Source organism: Haliaeetus leucocephalus, unplaced genomic scaffold (genome assembly GCF_000737465.1).
Source record: "Haliaeetus leucocephalus isolate CR32 unplaced genomic scaffold, Haliaeetus_leucocephalus-4.0 Scaffold130, whole genome shotgun sequence".
NCBI classification, from domain to species: Eukaryota; Metazoa; Chordata; class Aves; order Accipitriformes; family Accipitridae; genus Haliaeetus; species Haliaeetus leucocephalus.
Window position 1 is genome coordinate 2,489,088 of NW_010972566.1, and position 24,356 is coordinate 2,513,443.

General features: G+C 38.6%; 1 protein-coding gene across 1 annotated transcript in view; it reads left to right on the forward strand.

Moving 5' to 3' along the window:
- The window catches only part of MAN1A1 (mannosidase, alpha, class 1A, member 1), a 110,693-nt gene that overhangs the window by 34,368 nt on the left and 51,969 nt on the right, over positions 1-24,356 (forward strand). The window contains exon 4 of the mRNA XM_010585848.1: positions 11,876-11,970. Within this exon, the coding sequence (XP_010584150.1) occupies positions 11,876-11,970 (95 nt within the window). The remainder of the gene's footprint in view (positions 1-11,875; positions 11,971-24,356) is intronic.

Below are 24,356 nucleotides of genomic sequence, written 5' to 3' on the forward strand. Positions count from 1 at the left end.
TTCTGTGCCCAACCTCATGACTTGTTTTTAAAACTTTGAGTATTCAAACCTGTCAGTTTGGATTCTTATCCTGCTTTGTTCCTTGCCCTAATCCTTTCGTCACCTGCATTTCATGTAGTTTGCTAGTTATTATTTGTTCTTCTTGTTATTGTTATTATTAGTTTACTGCTTCTTTCTAAAGCAAGCCACTACTACCTTACAAGAGGAGACTCTTGTTGATAAATAGCTTGTTGCAGTGTCTACTGGAGCTAAAGCTTGGACAAAAGTCACTTAGGACTATACTATGACGCTGCCCTGTACATGCCGTAATGCTATGCCACAATATATATATAACATCTATATATAACTTCCAGCAGAAACTGAAACATGGGAGGTTCCCTCTGAACGCCAAGAAACACTTTTTTACCATGAGGGTGACCAGGCACTGGCACAGGTTGCCCGGAGAGCTTGTGGAGTCTCCATCCTTGGAGATATTCAGAAGCTGTCTGGATGTGGTCCTGGGCAACTGGCTGTGGTGGCCCTGCTTGAGCAGGGGGGTTGGACCAGATGAGCTCCAGAGGTGCCCGCCAACCTCAACTCTTCTGTGATTCTGTGAACTTTGACTCATAGCTTCGTAAAAACACAGCCCCTTGGCTATCTGGAGCCCTTTGTGCGAAAACAGCAGAGAAAAGGAAAACTTTCTTTTCTTAGGGCCACAGTGCTACCACTGCAGACCCATGACAATTGCTCTACAGCAGTAGGAGTAACTCCTGCGGGAGGAACAAACCCTGAGCTGGGTGGAGAAGAGCTACTCTGTGCTACCTTGTCTGAGGATGTCGCCAGTATAAATTTTAACCATTTGAGGACTGGCCTCTGAGTGATACCTGACTTAAAATACCTGTGCTGGTGTCAGATTGAGTGATATGCGGTGATTCAGGAAGACCGCCCTTTTGAGGGGGACCAGAGCAAAAAGAGTAGCTCTTTTTTTTTCCGTTGGCTTGGTGAGCTGACCAGGTTTGCTCTGCAGGTACCCATTGGCTAGTGGTCGGTTCAAGGAAGATGGCAGAACATGGGAGATCTTGGGCCTTGGACTCTTTTATCCAAGGACCCTTTTGATTCCAACTGTTGAGAGCCATTTCATTAAGCTGTTATTCTGATATTGGAGCAAAATATTAACGTGAGTAAATGAAGTTAGAAAAAAAATGAGCAGAAGAACAATTAAAGTAGGCATACTTAGTATCTTGTTCATGTTGTTTTACTTGTATATTTGATAAGCATCATTTAAAACTCTTTCCATTAACAGCTGGAACAAACTTAAAAGTATCACATAACACTGGCTGAAACAAACAGCTCTCCATTTGCTGTTGAGTTAACAGTAAAAAGCAAATAGAATATCCTTTATGTACACAGAGTGATTTCAGCCTTTTCTGTGTGTGCCGCCGTGGTCTAGGAGCGTACTTTAGAGTGAAGGCATCACTCTAAATCACTTAATGGTACCGGAATTAAAAGATACAGTCGAATTTACAAGGCTGGGAATGAATCTTCTGTTAGCACTTTATGCTACATTAAGGATGTAATTATTGATTCACCATGCAAAGTTTATTAGGCTCCTCCACCCCACCCCCTGCTTTCACACAGATGGTGTTGCAAATCACCTCTCAATGGTCACCTGCTTGAAAGGAGAGTTTCATATGCAAAGTGCTATTCTTTGTTTAGATATGATAGCTTGCAAGATGTAAAATGAGGCAGCTATTTAAATTTGTTGTTACAGCACTCGGGCTGGGTACACAAGATTAAATAAAAAGAAAATTAGGAAGCAGATGCTTCTGGCTTAACAGAGGAATTGTGCTAAAAGATACTCTTCATTACTGGTGGATATGAGTAATTTTACTAAGGCAGCTGTTTCCTTAATCAGGAAAACCACAAACCTCTAAGATGACATCCAGATGTTTTCTGTATCGCTTCACAATATAATGAGTTTCCATTGTACATTCCATATTTTTAATCCATTCGTATTTACTTACATCCAACATATTTTCAAATACATGTATCATCTTCCTTAACTGTAGAAGACCCAAGTGCTAAATACATGACGTATTTTGTGCTCTTGACATCCTTGCCCAGTGTTAGTCTACCAGTTGCTTCTAGGGCTGACAGTGACTCTCACCAGCATCCAAGCATTTGAATATCGGACTTCTGCAGGTTTGAGGGGGGGTTGTTTTGTTGGGGATGGAGGGGTCTTGGGAAGGAGTTTTTTTAGCGATAGTGGCTGTCGATCCTTCACTTGTGCAGTTGTATGGTGCTCCTTACAGTGCTGCCTGATGTTCAAAGCAGGACATACCATGGTGTTAATACCTATATAGTGGGTTAATGTCCTGTTCCAGTTATGTGGATATCAGGTAAAAACACAGATTTAAAGCTTCCCCTAAGTCTTAGGTGCAGGCTCAGTCCTCCGTCATGGGCTGCTGACAGTTTTAATGCCTGCTAGCTTGCCATCTGCCCTTGCTAGAAGCACGTGCTTTATTTGACCAGAGACCTGGGATTCCAGGCTTTCTGTGGCTGACAGGACGCAAGACTGGCATCCCAAATCTTTGATGCTGATTTACTGACACTGAGCTGTTTCATAATTTATTTATTTGGGGTGGTGTGGGATTTCAGAATTTTAAGATTTGAGCCCAGCTTTTGTAGGCATGAGTCTTATTACCTGTGGTTTGGGCCTCGGGAGCCAGCTGCCAGCGTGCAGTTGATCTGCACATATGCAGCAAATCCAACTCATTACTCATTGTGCATGCTGTGTATCGCATCTCTTGAAAAATTAACTCAGGCTGCCCCGAGTTTGGGGTGAGGAATTCTCGAACGCTTTTATACCTAACTAATTCCTTTTATTACAGGCAATCGTTAAAGTTTACTACATTCATTACCACCTTCTCTTGAATTATCACAACAGAGATATTATTAAATGGTCAGTTCATTAGCTTTCCAGGTACTAATGGGTTGTAGCTAAGCTTTTAATTGTACAAGCATATATAAACATTAAAAAAAAGTAATGCTTTCTGACATTAGTGGATAAATTAGCAGTTACTTTTCCTCTTGTGGTCTCAGAGTTCTTCCTGTTAAATAGTTCTTGGAGTTTGTCTGTGTAAGCAATCTCAAATACACATGAACAGCACAAAAGGAAGTGACTAAATATAACTGGAACAAACTCTTCCTTTATGATTTTTTTAATTCTGCAGTTAGCAATTCCTTCCTTCATTCCAATTTTAAAGTGCAAGTCAGATGTGTATAAGGTACTGTACATTAATATTTCTTTGTTTTATGCCTTGACTTCTTTCTGCCAGTTTGTACCATTTATTACTGGCCTTGCTAAAATAAGATTTTCAAATACAATATATCTATTTTAGAAATTCTTTAGTTAAAAAAACTACTGAAGTAATTACATGTGTTAGCCTACTGCTGATAACTTGAGGGGTTTTGTGCTTGTTGCTGTGTACGTTTGGATTAAATCTGGAAATCTCTCACTAATCCAGTTACTTCCATTTGATTAAGTTGTCTACAGCCTTTTCTGCAGGGGGGACTCTTCATGGTACTATGTGACTTCTTTGGTACAATAATCAGCTAGAAAAGAAAATTAATTTTCTTGCCATCAGTGAAACCATAACAGAAAGGGCTAATTGAATAAAAGAAGGGATTTTTTAAATTGTTTTCTTTTCCCAAAATGTAATCTAATTTTTGTAATAAGCATCTTTTTAAAGTGGATTTGCTTCTACAAGCTGGTGACCAGCATACTGGAGTATTCTGGAAAGGGCAGTACAAATCTAAAAGTTTACCCATGTTTGTTATTTCCTCACGTTGTGAGAAAGACACGTACTGCTTTAGCAGTTTGCAGGTGAGAGAGAGTTGTTGCTCACACATACCACAAGCAACCTGAATCTCTCCAGTAAGGAGGTTCTACAGTCGTGATTTTCAAAAGCTGGAAACTTATGTGCACCTTCCTGAATCTCCACGTCATCTTGGGTGCCAAGAGTTTTCGCAAGGTTTGAGCACTCCAGTGCCTGCTGCTCTCACAGATGTGTCAAATACAAGCTTTGGATTCCTATACTGAAGATCTCGTTATAAATACTGTCCTGTGGCTGTTCCAGGCTTAGATTGAGACAGAAAGCCCCCTTTTACTACAGGGTCTATATTTTCCAGGCTCTTTCCACTGAAAACCATTTGTCTTTTAAGAGGTTCCAGCCTGGCACTGTATGACAGTAGATGCCGAGCAGGATTGTGGGAGTTGCTGCAGATTGTCATGATTTTTAAATGAAACATTCCTCCTGCTTTATACAGCCATGACATTGTTTATAGGTGTGAGGGAGAGATTTGTATGAAAACTAGTGCTGCTTTGAGAATGTTAATGAGAGGGGAGCATCCGAGATTATTTACCAAACTAAGTTGGTTTTGTTTTTGTTTTTGTTTTTTTTCTTTAATTTAGTCCTTTTCCTGGGATTTCTGACATCTAACCCCAAGATGCCCCAGAGCTGTGCTGTGTAACAGCTTAATTTGTGCTCCCTCTGCCGGCATCCCGATGGGATAGAAACCCGACCAGTTGCATTTTGCTCATCTCCAGGGAGGGGGGTGACTTATTTAAATTCTCAATAAAATAAAATGCTGCTCTGTCCGGTCAATATTCTCAATATGAAGGTGTGACAAACCACGCTCTGTAAAGGAGCTAAGGGAGACATTGTTTCCTTCATGGTGCTTTTACAGAATTGGTGCCAATTTAAATTTCCAGAGTATGGTCAGCTCTTCACTGTCCGGGCTGGCCGTGCCTGGGATGTCCCTGTTGGGGGGGTTGGTTTGGGCACCTGAGTGGGCTCCTTCTGTTGGTGCTGGTTACCACATTGGCGTGACTGCCTCCAACACTTGTTTTCAGAAATGTTATTAACTGTATTCTCACCTTGTAGCACAGATAATTCATAACTGACTTGGCTCAGCCAGGAGTAAGTGAGGACTGAATGAAATTAAACTCAAAAAACCACCTGCTAGTGTCAAGGTGACAGTAATTGTAAAAGCACTAATTGCTGCTGAATTAATGCCAGCAGCTGGGTAACTTATCCAGGTGTCATAAACACTGAAAATATGTTATAGGAAATGGTTTCAAATAATATGATGCTTAAACATGATATCGCTTGGTATTGAAGATAGTGGAAGAATTCAGCGTACGCTATTTCAAGTACTCTGGTATGTCAGGTGGAGTGCCACAATTTTTGTAGCATTTCTAATCTTTCATTCTAAAAATAAAACAAATGCAAACATAGCAAAAATCCTGGATTGTCTTTCAGCAAAGAAGGTATTGGAACAAGTTCTTCTAAGAGAGTTCTCTTTTGTTAGCAGATCACTTTAAACCTAAATCAACATTTGTTACACTGAAAGGATTTCTATTCAGTGTTCTGAAGAGCAGCAAAGTGGCCTGTCCCTGTCCATTTTTCTGCTCTTGTTTCCTGCTTTTGCACTGAAATATTCATTCCTTACCCTACTGGGAAAGGCAGTCAGGTACAGGAAAGAAAGCAATAAATCTTACTTAGTGGCTTGTCAGTTTCTGTCTGTAAATATAAAACAAAAATGAAAAATGCTTAATTTGACAAAATTAAAAATGTGGAGAAAATGTCTTTGTCAATTGGGAAAAAAAAAAAAAACCACACCAAAAACCCCAGCATAGGATTTTTTTCCTCTGGTGTTAAAATTTAACTTCTGGTTTCACTTGTATGGAGGACTTTTTAAGGCAGAATTCTGGCTGTTCTTTAATTTATGATATTGTACCATGTTATACTCTTTTTCAATTAGATGTGCCTCATACGCAATTCTAAGATATTTCTTTGTTTCCTGTGTTTTCTTTTCTTCCTGGTTAGCAACAGCAATTAAATCTATGATGAGGTAATCTAACGTTTTCAAAGGGGTTTGTCATTCCAGCCAGAGGAAATGTTTTTTTGTTTTCCCAGAGGAGAGAACATTCTTACACTATAATGAAAGTCAGTGCTCACCAGATGACAACTCTGGTTTTAGCCCTGTGGTTCCATTTTTGCAGGCAGATCCTCATTTTTCTGTTTTCCCTAATAAGATTTGATAATGGACACAAGAGTCTGCAAAATCTGATTGATTTTGGGATTGAGTCTTCTAACATGAGCAACGCAGTTCTGGATGTATGACCTCTTTTAACGATCTCTTTTAAAAGAAAAAGACTTCTTCTCTAAAGCCATTAAAAAAAAATCATAAAACACACTTTGGATATCTGCATACCACAAGGTTGTGTAGAGAATGCAAATAACTACTTTAAATTAAGTGGGTATTTGGAAAACTTGGTTCATTAAATTCACAACTTCTTTTTCATTCAAAGTTTGTGTCTCTGTCCTAATTCACATCCAAAACCTCTACATTTGCATCAGTGGCACAAAGTAAGCAGAACCAAAAAACCTCATACCCAAACTGCTTTTCTAAGCAAGAGTGCTTCACTGAGTTAAGGTCACATTTGAGAGAAATCAGGAAATTTTTATTAGAAAACCAGTTACTGTAGGAAAACTGCTGATGGAACTACTGTATATGTAAATGTGGTTGCTTTTCTTACCTTTTCCAGTAATAGTCCTACTAGAATGAAAGATGCAGATTGTAGTTCCTGAGGGAGCGGATGACTTTTGGCACTGGGAATCACAACGTGCATCGGTATGGTGTTGTACAAAAGCATATCTCCTAGCAGCCTGTGCAGTGGTTGTGTGGTAGGGGAAGTTCCCAAGTTAGTTTGTTCTCTCTTATGATGACCAAAAATATTTATATGTATTTAAAAAACAATCAAGAACATCTAATGGAGTGAAAAAATAATGTTTTGCTCCCTGGCTTGGTATGTGTGTTGCCTGTGGAATGAACAAACAGTAAGAGGAAAGCCGAGTGTGCGCAGCAGCGAGGTGGGTTTCTTGTTTACGTGTTGCTGCTTACTCAAATGTTGTTCAATAAATTGCTGGCTTGGAGTAATGGTGATGGTTTGGAGTGACTTTTGTGTTTGTAAGGCACTTGAGCTTGGTAACTCAAAAGAACAAGGAAGGTGCTGCTTTACTGAGCATTGAGCTTATTTTAACTAACAATTCACAGCCTGCTAATATAAACAGAGATCTCAGTAGAAAATGTAGTAACTCTATCTTCTGTCTAATCTATTATATGACTATAGTAAGTATCTAATTTGCTTTAGTGCTAATTTTAATTATGAGTAGGACTGCAGAGTGTGAAGGAGTCTGTGTACTTATTCCACGGAGGAGTCCTCCTTACACAGGACCTTCACACAGTGTGAATCAGTATCATACAAGTTTGTTAGAGATCTTACATAAACCTTTTAAAAAATGTTAGTAATACTTTGAGTTTAAAAAGAAGGTTTCTCTCACATCCAAAATCTGTCTTCTGGGAAAAATTAGGTTGGAGAGAAATGCTTGGGAAAGTATTCAGTATCCTACCAAACTTTATAGCATTACACGCTGATCATGTGTTTCTGACTGGTTTCAATTATCATTTTCTTCCCTAAATTGCTGTGCTTCACTTAGAATAAGTTTCTTTGTTGTAGTGTAGTGTCCTGGTTTTGGCCGGGATAGAGTTGGTTGTTTTCCTAGTAGCTGGTACAGTGCTATGGTTTTGAGTTACGTATGAGAAGAATGTTGATGGCACTGATGTTTTCAGTTGTTGCTAAGTAGTGTTTAGTCTAAAGTCAAGGGGTTTTCAGCTTCTGCTGCCCAGCCAGCGAGAAAGCTGGAGGCTCACAACAAGTTGGGAGGGGACACAGCCAGGGCACCTGACCCAAACTGGCCAAAGGGACATTCCATGCCATGTGATGTCATGCCCAGTATATCCCACACCGGGATGCTTACTTGCTGGCTGGGGTTAAACCACGACATGTAGTATCTAGCTGAGTTAAATGTCAGTGCCCTTTTTAGTGGTTTGGTTGTTTTTTAAAGGTAGCCATGGTACTTTCCTCTGAATCCTCAATTTAAAAGAAGGGATTGATGACAGTGGCTTACTGATGAAGGGACAGCTGATATGTCAGGTAAATAACTCCACAGTCCCTCTTCCTTAAAAAGTGTGCAGTCTGGATACGATAGAACCGTGGAGCGAGTCATGGGGTTCTTGGGAGTGGTTTGTAGATGTTTAGACTTGTAGGTAAATATTTAAACCATGAGTACTAAATGTGGGCTGAAGGGTGGGTGCAGGCATGGGGCTGCAATGGCTTCTGCCAGGCCTGATCCTGATGGAATACTTGTTGTAAGTAAGCCTTCGTTACTGCTGGCTCAGCATCCATGAGGAGGAGGCTGGGAGAAGTCCTCGAGCCTCTAAAGATAACCACTGGGATGGCAAATTTTGCTGTAGATCTTTTCCTTTATTATACATAATGTCTCTCGTTTTTGTGCTCTTGTCATTTCTGCCTTTACTCTGTGCATCTCCGTAATGGCTGTCATACTTTCTGGTTGCCAAAAAATGACTTTACTGAGCAATAGTTGGGAGAGATTAGGGCTTAGCAAAAAGTTGAAATTCATGTCAGCAATAGAGATATTAAGTAGAAGCTTCTATTGTTTATTTACTTTTATTATCCGAAAAAATACCTTACCCTGTATGATATTTATTTCTTGTCCAATATTAGATGTTTCTGCAAAAGAAAAATACAGTGAAGACTGTGGATGGTGTGCAATAATTAACAACACCCACTTTTCCTATTATTATTTTTTAACTGCTAAAGCTGCAAATTGAGAAATAAAGTGGTTCCTTTATTAATCTTCACCCTTTTACCCTTTCCAAAAGAGCATAATTTTGCTGCGGGAAGTTGCTATTTATTGTGTTCGGTCATTCAGAGGGGTTGTTGTATTCTTGTCATTTTTGCCTATACTGTTCTACGTATAAGCTAGTGATTAGCAGTCAGTTGTTCAGCCATGTTAAATTACCCTGGAGGTAGAATTGGATAACGTCCATAGTTGGCTTTTTCGTAACTTTGGAAGGGGAAGGAAAATCACTAGCATGCATTAGTAATAACCTGTTGAAATTCTCTTGTAAACAAGAAGTGCACCTTCACCTCAAGACTTGTTCCAAAGTTGTATAATGGTTGCCTACTAGGAAAATTGTTTACTACATTGGAAGAGGTGCATTTTGGACAACGTTGGTTCCCATTTTGGTGTTCAGAGCACTGTCCTTATCAGGAGTGAATTACATTTTCCTTGCATATCCATATGTGGAACAATATTTCCTTACTGCTTCATATTGGATGTGTTTATTTTTTGATAACTGTTATTTTTTACATTTCCATGAAGTAGGCAATTCTATTTTGAAAGAAATTGGGCTGTTACTTTATAAAAGAAATACAATAGAATTGAAAAAATATGTGAGAGTTGGTAGAAATATTTGAAAGTAAAGCATTATCGCTGTACATCGAATCTTTAATTAAGATACTAAAATGTCACATTTTTGTCCAGAAGCAATTATTGTAACAGACCTCTTTCTGAGCTTGCATGTAATCTTTTTAATGATGAAGGATTAATACAGCCTGTAAGGTACAGCAGTTACTGAGCCTTGCTGCCACTGCTGTGGTTACATATCTACGTGCTTTTTGAAAGGGAGATCTCTTGTCGTTAAATACGCATCTAAAAAGAGTACATTTGGCACCTTTAACCACATTCCATAAAATAAAATATCTACCCCCTTTGCATATGGCAAAAGGCAGGGGTTTATGCTGCACAGCAGATGCTTCTATAGAAATTCGGGGTCCTTGTGTGCCCATCGCTTGAGGGGGGTCATAGTGACTGCTCTCCTGTTAATACTCTGGTGTTTCGGGGCAGAGATGCTAAAGTAAGCTGATGAGTTGATCGCACCGTACGTTGTGAAAGGCTGGGGAGGCCTCCCTTGTCCTGAAAGAGCAAAGCAGGGGTTTGGGTTCAACAGACCAAGGTGAAAAATGTGGCTGCGTAGGTAAGGAGGGGAAAGCTTGTGTGCTCCTGGTGGGATTACTGCCGCTTGCTCCTCTCAAGGAGGTCTACTAAGAGATAATTATGTTCTGCACCAGCTGTTTCTGAGTGTCCCTCAAAGGTTTTAACCCTTGGGGAGACTGAATTATGTGCTGGATGAAGATCACAAATCCGTAACTAATTCTCAGCAGAATCCACACAATTGGTAAACCGGGAAGTCAGAAATAACATGGATTATGAAGGGATTTCCAAGCAAATTGTTTTCCCTGCTGCCTTGCTTCGAGTTTCTCCTAGTGCTCCCATGCAATCCACTCGAAAAAGTTTTCTGACTCCAGCCATAATTTGGCTTCAAATTGCTTAACCTCCCTCAAAATATCTTGTACTGTAATGCTAAATCTTGGACTGCTGTCACAGAAATCTTGAGATCCGTGTCATATGAAGAGACTGTGGGGTAGACTGGAGCTTCCTTATGGTAACGTGATTATCCCAGAGTTTTATATTCTCTCCTGGTCACATATTTTTTTAGTAAGAAAAACCTTTCCTCAAGGTGGCTTTTAGAAAGTGGGATTTTATAAATTGTATTTTATTTGTGTGGAAAGAAATTTCATCATTACCTCGTTTTGACCAGCAAATGTCTTTATGTATCCAAATAAACATATATGCATTTTTCTTTTTCCTTCTCCAAAATTTGCTGTGCTGTACTTGGCTACACCATGAGATGCATCAGATGTACAAGTTGATTTCTAATACATAAATAAATAAAAATTCATCATAAATATGTCTGAGGGGAAAAAAAATGCATTGAAGGGAGCCGTTATTAGAAAGAGAGAACGATGAAGGTGACTTTGCTATTTTGGCTACTACACCTGGGATAATCCCTTTCAGTGTTGCGCAGGATCCCAGTGTAATTCCAAGCAAATAGGCCTTGAACATCCACATATTGAAATTACTAAATAGGTTTCTATATTTAAGTTGGAACAGTATTGCTTCTAATTAAAAACTCTCTTACTAGAGCACTCGCTGCTCAAAAAGTCAGGTTAATGTAACCTGAGCCGAGCTGGCACTTGAAGGAGAGCAAAATCTTCTTTGTTCTGGCTTTGTAACTGTTACTTTGGACATAAAAGTTCCTGGTGTTATATTTTTGTCATTCTTGTGGGCACATGTTAAGCATCTGGGGTCTTTCTGCTTCTTGTTTTTAAGATGAAAGCTGAAACTCTTTAGATGCTAAAGATTAGTTAAGTCTCAGTTATCTGTAGGGGTATATTCCAATTTTTGGATTAATCATGGCATCGATACCATCTGGGTATAAGCCACCTGAGTCCATAAAGACTGTGGTGCTGGGAAAAAAAAATAAAATATATATTTTTTAATTTTTTTTTGTTGGGGGGTGTGTATGTGTTTTTGCCGCAGATCTCCTGTGCTGCATATTTTTGCAGTACAGCAGGTACATGGCAATCCAGCCCGGGTTCCCACGGCCCGCTGAGCCACCGCTAATAAACCTCCCACGGAGCAAAGGCGACGTTTCTGCAGCAGCATCCGCGCTGCTCCGGGAGGAGGTGTCTGTCGCTCGGCGCAGGGAGCTGCCGGGGAGCCAGCCTGGATCCAGCAGCCCTTCTCCTCCCTCCCTGAACCCGGAGCACCCGGCGAGCAGCTCTGTGCAAACCGGAGCGGGTCTGGCTCCGCTGACGTCTCGGGCTTGATGCCGGTCGTGCCAGACGCAGGTCGTCTGGGCATCGTCGCTGTGTGATTTGAGTTCTCCCGTCACTGTGCGTCATGGAAAATGGGATGTGCTGCTTCATTCCTTCGGTGTCACTCTAAAAAAGCAGGGATGCTTCGTAGTGCTGAGATGACTTGCACTATACGCTCCGTAACGGTATTCTCTAAATGAATTTAGTGCGTTTTCCAACACTTCGTTTCTTCTTAACTTCCAGGTTTTCCGAAAAAAGGCAGTGGAGCTTGGAGAGAAATTGCTACCTGCTTTCAACACTCCCACTGGGATACCTTGGGCATTGCTCAATATCAAGAGGTAAAACAACTGCTTTTTGGTGACTAGAGCATATAAAAAAGTTACGTTGAAACCATCTTCACCACAGAACTATTACAATTGCTGCACAGTTTTTCCAGCTAGGTAAAAGTTGACATAAGATCCTTGGTTCTACAGTTTAAATTGGGAAATTTAAGTAGATATACATTGTACGCACAAGAATGCATATAGAAATACATTTATTCATCTCAGAACCGGCTGCTTTTTTGTCAGTTAGTATACTGCTCATCACTTTTCCTGAAATCCTTCATTGCTTTTAGTGTTGTTATAGGTAGGGTAGGAGCAAAAGGGCACGTGATGCTCTGAAAGGATAAGGCTTCCAGCCACTTTGTGCTCTTATTTTTACCCGCTCTCAAATGTAGTATCAGCGTGTCCTTCGTATCAGGACACAAGAGCAATACCTGCTGCAAGAGAGTCGCTGTTCTGCGCCCTCTCCCCAGGCGTGGTTTTGCTTTGGCCGGTTGTGGTTTGAAGGCAGCTGCGCGTTTGCTGTAGGAGACGCGTGCTCTCCTCGAGTCCCGCTGGCCTCCAGTATCGGACTCCAGACAGATGTCAGCAATTCCTTCGTCTGCTAGCAGCGATACTGTGCTGGTAAAGAAGATGGGTTTCTTTGCACTGCCTAGGGAAGAATATTGAAAGTTACACCTGTGGGCTATATTTGTGTATTCGTAAGGACACATCAGCTTTCTTCATGCTGCGCATAAACCCCAGCACCACCCGTCACAAGGAAGTGAGTCAAGAAGAATTTCACACGTACGTGTATTGGTGTTGTGTTGTGGTTTTTTGCATGATTCCCTCCTCGACGGTCAGCATCTTCCACTGTTCGCTGCTTGATCCGTATTTATGGGGACACCTTTTCCCCACGGTGGGACGCGCATTGGCATGGTTGCTTGGTTGGCTGTGGTTGCTTCAGGCTTCCCAGTACACTGCTCAGAGCCAGTCCTACAGAAACATCTGGTATGTCAGTTCAGACAGGCTTATCTTCCACTTTCCTTTCAAACAGAAGCGAGGCAGGAGGCAAAAAACGCGTCCGTGTGCGGGAGCAGGCGGGAGGTAGTGCCTCCTGAACTTTCTTATCATTGAAGGGGCTGACTAACTGCTGCCTGGGGATGAGCTTTGGACTTTGGCTGGTTACTTACACGCACGCTAATCATTTCTTCTCAACAGACTTTAATGAGTTCTGCATGCGTTCAGTAGCACAACAAGTTGAGGTTTGTCAGTTATTTGTTTTTAAGCTGTTACAAAAACTTCTGAGTACAAAACCCTAGCGTACGTTTGTAATTGCAACACAACAGTACCTTATTCTACATACCATATGTAAACATATTTAAGGTATTTAGGCTAAAAATTTGTCTTATATTTAGGCCTTATCTAAATCCCTGCTTATCAACTAAATATATCAATGTTTTTTGCAAATAGTTCAAATTCTGTGGTAGGTCTTTATGGTTCCGTTCCCAGCTTCTCACAACAACTGCTGTGGTGCACTACAAATGTCAGCCACAAACACTAAAGGGGGTAATGCAGAAGGGATTAATTTCTTATCTGGCACCAAAGTGGAAGATCTCCTCTGCCGAGATAACTTCCTTTGCTATGACAGAAAAACTCACATTAAATGCTGCGTTCTTGGTTATTCATTCTGAATCCTTGCACATCTGTCTAGGTTTGACCTTCAATAGATGACTCTTCCATAATACTGTGCGTAAACAAATACGCTGTCATCCAGGCTTAGGAAATGCTAAGCCACTGAAGCCTGCATATATTACAGATCTAATACGCCTCATTTCTGATTAGTATTTTATTTGATTTTATTTTGATTTATGCTTCAAATTGGAGAACACTCCCAATAGATTGTGGGTGTCAGTGGTTATTTTTAAATGTCTATTTTTGGATCAACAGATGAGCTGGATATTTGTTTCACTATGCAAGTGTTCTTCACAGAATAGTTTGTTTTCTCTGCTCATCCTGTATCATCATAGCCAGACTTGCTCTCTCCTTGCATGCCTCTGTGTGTAAACATATATATGTGCTTTTGTCCGAGTGTGTCCTTACATACCGAAGGCATCCACCTGAAGTCTTGTACTCTTGCTCTTCTCCGTTGTTTTTCTTCATCCTGCTGCTTTCCTCACGACTTAATGACCATGGGACACTTACTGTCTTATTTATGGAACCTTAATTATCAAATACATTTAAAAGTTCACTGTACTATTCTTCAGCTAAAATTATTAGCCAATTCTTGAGTGTGTTTGTAAAATTTCCTTTTGTCTCTGAAGTACATTTTAAATAATTAGATTAGTAGTTTGTACTGGGATCTCCTTTTCTTTCCTTCTAAATGTTTCAGTCGCATTTCCATATTTCTGATGTTCTTGATATTGCTCTGTATCTTCAGTTCATCTTCAGCATGTTTTTCACTTCTGCTCATACTGCCAAATTTGAAGTTCCTTTTACGGCTCACTTGCTTATTTGAGTAACCAGTGTTGTATAACACTTGTTGACTATTCTGGCTGAAAACGCTGGCACAAAGAGAGGCTGCAGAGGGAGAATGGGTATGAAGCGGTGGTTGCTTGACAGATAGGCTTGAGTCTTCTTTTGGAGATAAGGAGCACAAGCTGGCAAAGCTGCTTTTATTTATTTATTTATTTACTTATTTTCATCCCACACCCAAATCCTTTGTTGAGATATTTAGTCTTCAGTACTTCTAAAACACCAACTATAACAGCTTCTTAAAATACCACCAGTTCATGATCCTTTATTTTTCCTCTCACTGAGCTGTGACGATCTGGCTGCTTCATGCTAAAATTTTAATTTTCCTTTCTCTCTAAAAATGTCAAGTGATTTATGACTGAGCCATCGGATTCCTTGTGTATTTCTGTAATATGCCTCTCAGAATTATAGAAATAAGAAAAACCCTGAAATTATAACTCTCTCAGTGAGTTAATTAATCTTAACAAATATCCAGCTTGCATCATGTTTGCAAGATCAAGTAACCTTTTATTGTTTCTATTTATTTTTACCCCTGTAACTATTGAAAAGGAAGCTGTATAGGGCTTGTGTTTATGGGATGACACCCAGCTGTGAACCCAGATTGTTGTTAGTCTATTGGATCAGTCAGGAGTATAAGATCCTGTACAATATTATTTCATTTTTTGATGGAAATTGTCTCTTTATGTCACTTTTTCCCCCTTGAAAATCAGACCTGTATTTTTTTTTTTAGTCAGTATTAGTTCCAGTAAGACCACATTACTACTTTCTAGTAAGCAACCCAGAAGCATCCTTATATGAAAGAAAATATTTTCCATAAAATGTTTGCTCTCTGTACATTGACCAGTTGAATAGTTGTTTTAAGGTTATTTATTATCCTTTATTTGCTATGATGTAGCAATACTGTTAGGTATTAAGGTGCCTGGCTTTTTAGGAAGAATTAATGTAACATATAACCTTTAAGTGCATCTGAAACTTTGAAAAATAGTTATGTCTTACCTTAAGGAAAAAGTTTTTGACTGGGGTAAATAATAATTTTATTTCTGCAAACAGAACAAACCGGAAATGGGTTTTTTGGATGTCCAGCCTGTTTGCAAGTGTTGTTGTAGCTAAAGGGGATACTGTGCCTGTTCCGCTGGCTCAGTGACAAAAGTAAATTATGTACGCATTTATGGTTATAGGGACCATGGGAAGTTCTGTATAGAAGGAAAAGTTGTGAGGTATGGGTGGAGTGTGTCAGAGCAGGGAAGCTTAACAGAAGTCAAAAAGGAGGAGTTTGAAGTAAATCTGACTAATTTGTATTAAAATCAAACTACAGGGAGTGGTATGGTTTACTCAGAAATGTAAAATGTTTACTGTGCCTGATATCAGCTCAGAATTCTTTGCCTTTCACATTTTAACATTGATTGGACATTAACAGTGGACCTGAGTTGAATTCAATATTACATATTTTATGAAGTGAGATAGCAGAGGCCTTTTAAATTGTTTAAATAAAGTAGTTACTCATTTGTAGGTAACTGAGGATGGAACTGACAAAACTGCAGTATGTAGGACGTTAGCGTGATTTTAAAGCAAGGTCCTCTTTTGACTTTTTTTTTTAAATTAAAATTATTACTATTTTTTAAGTCACTGCATTTTGTACAACATATTTAAGTTATGCCAAAGGCCTTTCCAGGCCTCAAAGCATTCAATGTTTGAACAAAAGTTTCTTGGAGCTACTGAGCCCTCAGAGCCACAGTATGGATTCAGAACAAGATACACCCACAGCACAGCTTCAAAACCAATCTTTTCTCTCACATTACTTGGAAAAAAAAGAAAATAACGAGGAAAAATATACGCGTAGGTTTTTTATTTTGAATGCTTTAATTTTTACCCCCAGCTAAGATTCCTGTTCCAGGACAGTAGTGCCAAGCAGGATGGCTTGCCCAACAGAGCCTGGCTGCTTTGGAGAGGGATGTGAATGCTAAAATGCCACGGTGTCTGCCAGGGTGACACAGGCGCAGGTGCTCTTCTCTTCTGGGGCACGTGCTCTGGTATTTCAGAGTACTGGCAGTATTTTAGGTTGCAGGCATTTAAAGGAGCTTATCTCTCAGCACCTTCTGCCTAGGAGGAAACGTGGCTGATTATCCAACTGCCAAGGTATGAAATGTTCCTCTTTAGCCAACAAAATTTGCTTGAAATTATTTTAAAGTTTAAAAGTAGTTCTCAAATTCCAAACATGTTTCAGGTCTCACGGGCCTAAATCACTTGAGGAATAGATGGCCTTCAAAATGTCTTCAGTGTGCTACCTCATGAGAAAAACTCTAGTATTCCTAAGAAAAGATTTTAGTATATAACAGAACGGTTCTCTCTGAGTTCTGGGACTGCTTCCAAAACATCATAATCAAAGCATTTAAGAGTGTATTCCTTTACAGTTTGTAAAGGAATCTTAATGCATTGAGAAAATTTGAAAATATAAGGAAGAAGGGATCCAAACACATAAATTCAGTAATTGGATAGTTTAATTCCCCCACTTACACTATCAGAAATGCCTGTAATGTGATTGTTGCATTATTTTGCAAAATCTTCCTAGGCATCAAATTGTTTGTGTGATATTATATTCTTTAACAGAATTAGTTGTTCATGCTTTTACTTGTCCTAGTGACTCAACAAGCACTTTGTTGCAGAGAGTCAATCAGGAAGGCTAATTTAAATTTTCTGGTTTGCACTATTAACTCTAGTGTCTAAACTAAATTAAAAAAAAAAAAGACTACGGAGTTAAATAAAGCTTGTTCTTAAATTTGACTGTCTCTGGCAAAAATAAATCTGTTTTTTAAAGGGGTTTTAAAGAGGAAAAACCTGCATTGTCTGCACAGTTTGTCATGCAGAAGTTGTGTTTAGATGGAATCTTCAATTTTATCCCTTCTGTCTAACATGGGCATAGTTTTAGAGGAAGAAATCAAAACTACCTAAGGAAAAAGCGCTAAAAGTAGTTTAGTTTGCACACTTAAAGGCTTTGTGCATGTGGTTTTGGCAAATGCTCCACTGATGTAATAAAGTGGTAATAATAACAAAAAGGATTTGAATATTGAGTTAAACACAGAGATTTCCCCTGTAGCAAAACAGACCAATTGAAACCAGACTTTTTCCTTCAGGCGTTTGGATCACAGTGTGGATTTATTTGTATTAGCACTGGATGCAAAGAGATAAATCCTAGCTGAACTTTACTTACATAAAAATTATTTGTCTGGTGTTAAACATACGTTTTGGCATAGAATGATTTGCATTGTAGAGATACTGATCTCTTTCCATTGACTGAAGAAGACCTTAGGCAAGTAATTGAAAGAACTAACTTTTTGAGTTGAGGAAATGAATTCCATCCTAATTTATATGTAACTAGTGACAAGGACAATTTCAGCAAAGGGCACATTTTTTTCAGCACTGCCATTTCATGTGCTGGTTAACCCACTGGTTCGTTGCATGATTCATAAACAAGTTTACATTTCTGGAGTCAGTACTGGATGCAAAATAAACATGTAAATAGTTTTCTGTTTGGGGCATTTTGATAGCACCATGTTATATGTTGTCTGATTAGCAAGTTCATTGTTTTAGAACGTGTTAGAACACCACAGTAGGCAAATTGCTTGCCATGCCTTTGCCTCATCTGAAATGAGTAGCCAGTTCCGCATTGCATGACTAGTGCTTTATATTCAATAAGAATCAAATGAACTATTATAATATTATATTTCATTAAAAAAACCAAACAGCTTTCCTTTTTTCCTTTGAGTTTCCATAAATAATTCTTCCATGGTCACACATAAAGATAAAAAAGTTTGTCTGAGAGTGTTATTAAAATTTAGATTTTCTGATTGTAGCTATCAGTACATGTCAGTGCGGTTTTCAAAGTAGATTCTTTTGACCTGTGGTGGTGGTGTCTGATTTGCCATTGAGCAATGCAAAAAATAGCATAAAAATATCAGAAAAATTCCATGAGGTAGCTCAAGGAACTTATCTGTTTGGCAGGGAGGGGGAGAACCAAGAAAAATACTATTTTGATTATAGCCCATAATGTTAAGCTGTATTATTCAAATAGCAGCTTCAAGTCAATATTATAACACTGAATTTGTTTGGGAGGCTGCCCTCTGGCAATAACACAGGAAGGATTTGGGATCCATTATTGCTACTGTAAAATATCTTTCTGAGTTCAAGTGCTTTCTTTATAGCCAAAGGAAAGAGGTTCTAGTCCCAAATTCTAAGAGTAAACACTCTTTCCCCACAGTTTATTAGTGCAGTGCAAAATGAGTATAAATACTTACAAGTTCATAATTATCACACTACTTATCTGTTTAAAACCCTATATGAGTATTAGTAATGTGATTCCTCAGCATAAAATGTATGATTCCAAACAGTTTCTAGATCTCTGTAGTGCTAACAATAGGTAATGTTCTTTTATAAAACAAAACAAACCTTGTGCCAGACAGTCCCACAGAAGCCAACTGGTTGCAGGAAGGTCTTGGTCTTCACTTCATGGGGTTGCCCCCCACCCACAGCAGACATTCTCTTCAGGGTACCAAAACCTTCCCCAGCTATCATAAATTTTTTTCTTGATGGGTAAAAAAAAAAAAAAAAAAAAAGGGAAATGGCTTTTTTGTGCGTGTTATTTATACAGAAGATATGAAAGTCTTCTGCTCTGGAAAGGGGGAGGGATTTGAGTCGGCATAAGCAGGTTGCACTGGTTTGTGTTTTGCCCTAGATAAATCGGGAGTAGGATGTTCACCCTGGTCACCTATGGCATGTACCAATAAATGACATGTACCAACCAGGTACTTTGGATTTGTAGTAGTCTGGTTGTCAATTAACCAGCGTCTGGCTGAACCGCAGTGACATAGGGTGGCTGGTGACAAGCGTGGGAAAGTTGCATCAGATCCTCAGTTTGCTTTGTGATAGTTAAAAACTGCTTTTGCTCCCCAAAGAAATCTGCCTGCATGATTTTGAAATTGCATTTATTGAAAATAGGGTTTTGTAAATTTGTATATAGATGCTGGTGTTGCTTGTGTTCTTGCATTAGCGGGATAACTGCTGGTATCTCCTTGATACTGGCAGATAATTGTGAGTTATCGTGCTGCCTAGAACCAAGGGAGCCCTTGAGTCTCTCTGGTAGTACTGAGTTGCTAAATATATTTGAGAGTTGGATGTAAAGGTGAGCAGGATGAGGCTCAGTTCAGGATGAGACGCGTTTCTATGTTTTACCAGGGCAGCAGGAACCGGCTCCCGTTGCGGTTATCGGGGAGCCAGGCACTACGAAGTACCTCGAGGAGCAGTTGCCTTGCCCCGAAATAAATCCCGAAATAAATGCCTAGTGCCTGGCCAGCTGAGCTGCCCTTCCTCGACCTTCCTGACTGTGCTGGGAACTCCCACACGTGAATGTCGGCACATTAATCTTTGCGCTGGTTAAAGATCATTTCCCTTTCGATTGCTTGTATCATGTATGTCCTAATTTAAATCTGTGTCCAGTAAATGATAATCTTATAATAGGCAAAATGTGACTGTTGGAAGAAGCTTCCTACAGGGGGAAAGAAATCAATTTGTACAGACTTCATGTTCCATTAAATAAATAAAAGGAGCACAAGCACTTCTCAGTCACTTCCACCACAATTCATCTCACCTCAGGGAAACACTTCATCTAAAAATAATAGTTGCATTAGGATTGGTTCTCTTAAAAATTTTCTAAATGACAAATTGTGAAGACACAAATTAATCACTTTGTGTATTTGATACAGTGTATGTACATTTGCGGGATTTTGCCTGCAAAATCCATCGCTCCATAGTTCATTAGAGAACTCTTTAAATGGCCACGAGAAGGGAAGAGGGGGTATTTACCAGATGTTTTGCTTGTGTATTTTAGCTCAAATTGCTTTAATATTTCTACCTGGATAAATTCTAAAATGGAGACTGTTCATTCTTAAAAACAGTAATTGCAAAATGGAAAGGTGGTTCTTTGTTTTTTTCCTGCTCTAGTTTAAGCATCTTTCTGATGTGGTGGATAATAAGGATTGAGATCTACCAAGCACTATACTTTGACTGTCTAAATTGTAGGTGATAATATGCATAAGAGTATGATACCTGTTCAACATTACAAGACTGGAGGAACAAGATTTTTACCCAGCATCAAGTGAGGGCTATTCTAGATTCTGAAATAAGCACTAGTTTAAATAGGTGACTAATGTTTGTAGTTACTCTGTATTCTTATTGTCCTAAAATAATGTGTGTGAAGGAGAGTTGCTAACTACATTTTTTCAGAAATCATTACTGAGAATACATTCTGCTGTCCTCTTCACAGAAGACTACATTTTTTTCTCACCAAAAAGGCATTTTTCTCTAAGTACATTAACCTTTGAATATATCTTTCATTATAGATACGCACACACACATATATCCACATGTATGTGTGTGTGTGTCTGTATGTATATATATATAGGTAAAACTTTATTCACCATTATATGGTTTCTCATTGCTGCTGATATGAGAGGATCTCTCCTTAACCTCCTCCAAACTATAACCTCCCAGCTGGACAGCTGGAACCTGACCTGTAACTGATGCAGTTGTGATGCATCTTGTGTATCACAAGTAACTGTTTCACTTATCTGAATTTTAAACTTCTCTTTATAGTACTTCATAATCCTATTAATACCACGAAACTTGATTTTTGTGTTTTTCGGTTTCATTATACAAATGCTGACGGGTGTTTTTTATGCCTTCTTTATAAGCAAGTTTAGTTTTAAGCTGACTAGTCATAACTGCCTATGACATCTTTTCTTCTTCTGAAATTCATGGCATATCCATTTTCATGGATATATCAGATACTCTTTCAGTGCAGTTTTCCATTTCATCTTTTAGAGTGACCTTAAAATAACAAATCAGCATTAAATAGGTTCTCTTTTTCTCTAGAAGTCAGTCCGTAATAAGAAAATGCATGCAGATTCATTTTTAGCTTTAGATTTTAACAGAAACTGAAGTTTATTATTTGTTAATTGTTCAGTTAGGTTTAGCATTTGGTGAGATTTGCAGAGTTTCTTTTCTTTTCAGGAATCCTAAAATGATGGAAGGATTATTGCCTTCCTTGCTTGCATAATTGCTCATCATTGGTTGGATTTTCTCAGGTTTACGACCATACACCCAGCTGAAGAGAGAACACATCCTTGTTTTTAAACAGTAATCTCCGCACTAAATACAGATACCTGTAGTGCTGTACTTGTTATCTCAGTTATCTCAGTGTTAGTCAATATAATGGCACCGGTTTGGGTTGGAAAACAGCTATGTTGTTTCTCGTAACGTCTCTTCAGCATCCAGACATTATTTGAATCCTTAATCTAAGTTGCAAGTTTTTATTGCGAGCTCCTGACATCATCCAGTGCCTTTTAATTCTATGTTTTCTGTAAATCAAGAACTATTGCAACCTGTCTTCGATCCTGCTCTAATTTATGTTTTCTAACCCTGCTACTTCTCTTCTATGCTTGCTGCCCTCTTCTAATCCTTTTTTATTTTGGAGGAGAAGCATGCCAGTGATGATTTTCAGCTCTGATGGAAGATTTTTTTTTCTCCTGAACTGTGATTCTGCCCTTGCCCCCACATCTTCTATAAGAGGAATCTGAATCCCAGATGCATCGTGTTTTCCAGATCTATGGGTTACTTCTCCGAGTCTTTTTTCAGATGGTTCAGTTTCATAGCTTGTGAAAATTAATGTTTGGGAACTGTACTGGGTATTGTCCCACGTACGTCTTCTGAGACTTCTGGGCGGACTGTTATATCATGTGATACACTGTTCCTTAGGGTCTTGAATATATTTAAGTACTTGAATATTCTGGAAGGTGTGATAATCAAGCTATTCTTAGGCATATTTTGGTATATATTGGGGGGGGAATATATCTATACACATATATAAATGTTTCATATATATGTACATACATATATATACCATTTAGCGGTGTAAGCCAAATTGGGCTGCTTTAGGGAAGTTTGGGAGAAAGGATAAATAAAAAGATGGTTGTGCTTGGCTTTGCTGGTGAAGGCTATATATTCTTTAAAAATCCCTTTTCTTATCTCCAGTTTCTCTCAAATACAGAATTACTTGGGGTTTTTACCATTCCCTGGAGGACTCTATAAATGTTTTAAAAAAAACCAAAACAACCCAAAACATTTTCAGCCTTCGTTTGCTATTGAATATTTGGTCTTCACTTTCTGACGCCTAAGCTGACCATGTGAAGACTGCTATTAGATCAGAATAAAAACTGTTACTACTTTTTGGAAGCCATGATGTCATAATTCTCCTATTTCTACACTTGTTCTTATCTTTTACAAAGGAGAGGAAGCAAGGAGAGAAAAGAAATAATTTTTAAGTAGCAGTGAGGCTGGAGAAATAAAAGGTCTTTCAGGCATAAATGGAAAATGAAAAAGGCGCATTGATTTTACTCAGTTCTCCTTTCCTCACAGGAGGACCCTTGAATAATCATTTCCATCTTATAAAAACACCTTTTGATACTAATACAGATATGGACACAGGAAAATGGATGCTGCTTGAATGCTGCATTAATTATCTTTGCAGTATTTATAACTGGATGCTCTTGATCAGACCTCTGATGAACTTTAGTCTGTGTCTCTATAAAGTTGTTTTCCTTTACTAGTTCTTAAAATTTCTTGCAATTTGTGCTCTGTGAAGGCCAGACAGGTCTGGAGCACTTTTAATGGTTTCTAGTGACAAAGTCAGCTGATGAAGACATTTAAAAAGTCTCAGCAGTGAAGTCTTTCAACAAGGCAACTAAAAGTAAAACCTCTTTTCTAGTTCAAAATATGTTGAAATACTATCCACTTCGGAATTTTGTCATTAAGAAGATTCTTTAAAAATTCATTTTTTAGCTTATGTAGTTTTTCTACTAACTATATTAAGTCAAATTACAATTTATAATTTATTTGCCTTATTACAACACTTCATTAAAATGTCAGAAGATACAGTTTCTAGGCAGGGTATTACACCAAGAACTATGCATGCGGTGCTTTTCGCATATGGAAATAGCTACAGCAGTTCTGTTCTGCAGCGTGAATTAACAAAGATTGATTGCAATCTGTTTTTATTAACTCAAAGAAGAAAAGCAGCGTAGTGATATTAAGAAAATTAATTACAATTTTCTAATCTGGTAATTAATGTGCAGCTGGGCATGAGTGCAGTTAGTGCAATTCAGTAATTTGGCAGTCCTGACAAATTATCATCATCTGTTTTAAGGTAGACAACTGTTCTTTAATCTTTGCTCAAATGTTTATAATCTTTTCTATTTCAGAATGGTTTTAACAATTTAGATGTTAGATATGCCCTTCTACTATAATAATGTGAACTGAAGTTCAATTGTATCTTTCAGGACCGAAGTTCAGTTGTATTTTTCAGCACCCTCTTTCATTCTTTCCCAGTGTTGTACTGAAGTTTCTTATGAAGCAGTTGTATGAAACAGTGATTACTGGTAATTGACCTGCATATGTTGAATAATCTTAAAATGCTACTGAGAATTTAATGTACCCTGTAAATTGAGATGCTTCCAATTAAATAGAGTTCTTAGGATAATCACTTTCAAAACTAATCAAGTAATATAACGGTGTTAGTAAAACTCTTATTGACTTAATTGTGACAAATTAATAAACCTAACCAATGCAATTACTGTAATGGTCATATTAGTTTGCATTTTTCATAACCTGTCCATAAATGTTTTTCAGAAACACAAAGGGAAAATAGAAATTACCTAGGTGTATTGAATTAACATGACAAGGTGACTCGAGTGGGGGAGTGTTTGTGCCCTTCTTCCCATCTTTATGAGGCGTGAAGGTTATTGTGGATCACCTCATCCTCAGTGCCTCTCGTCTATTAG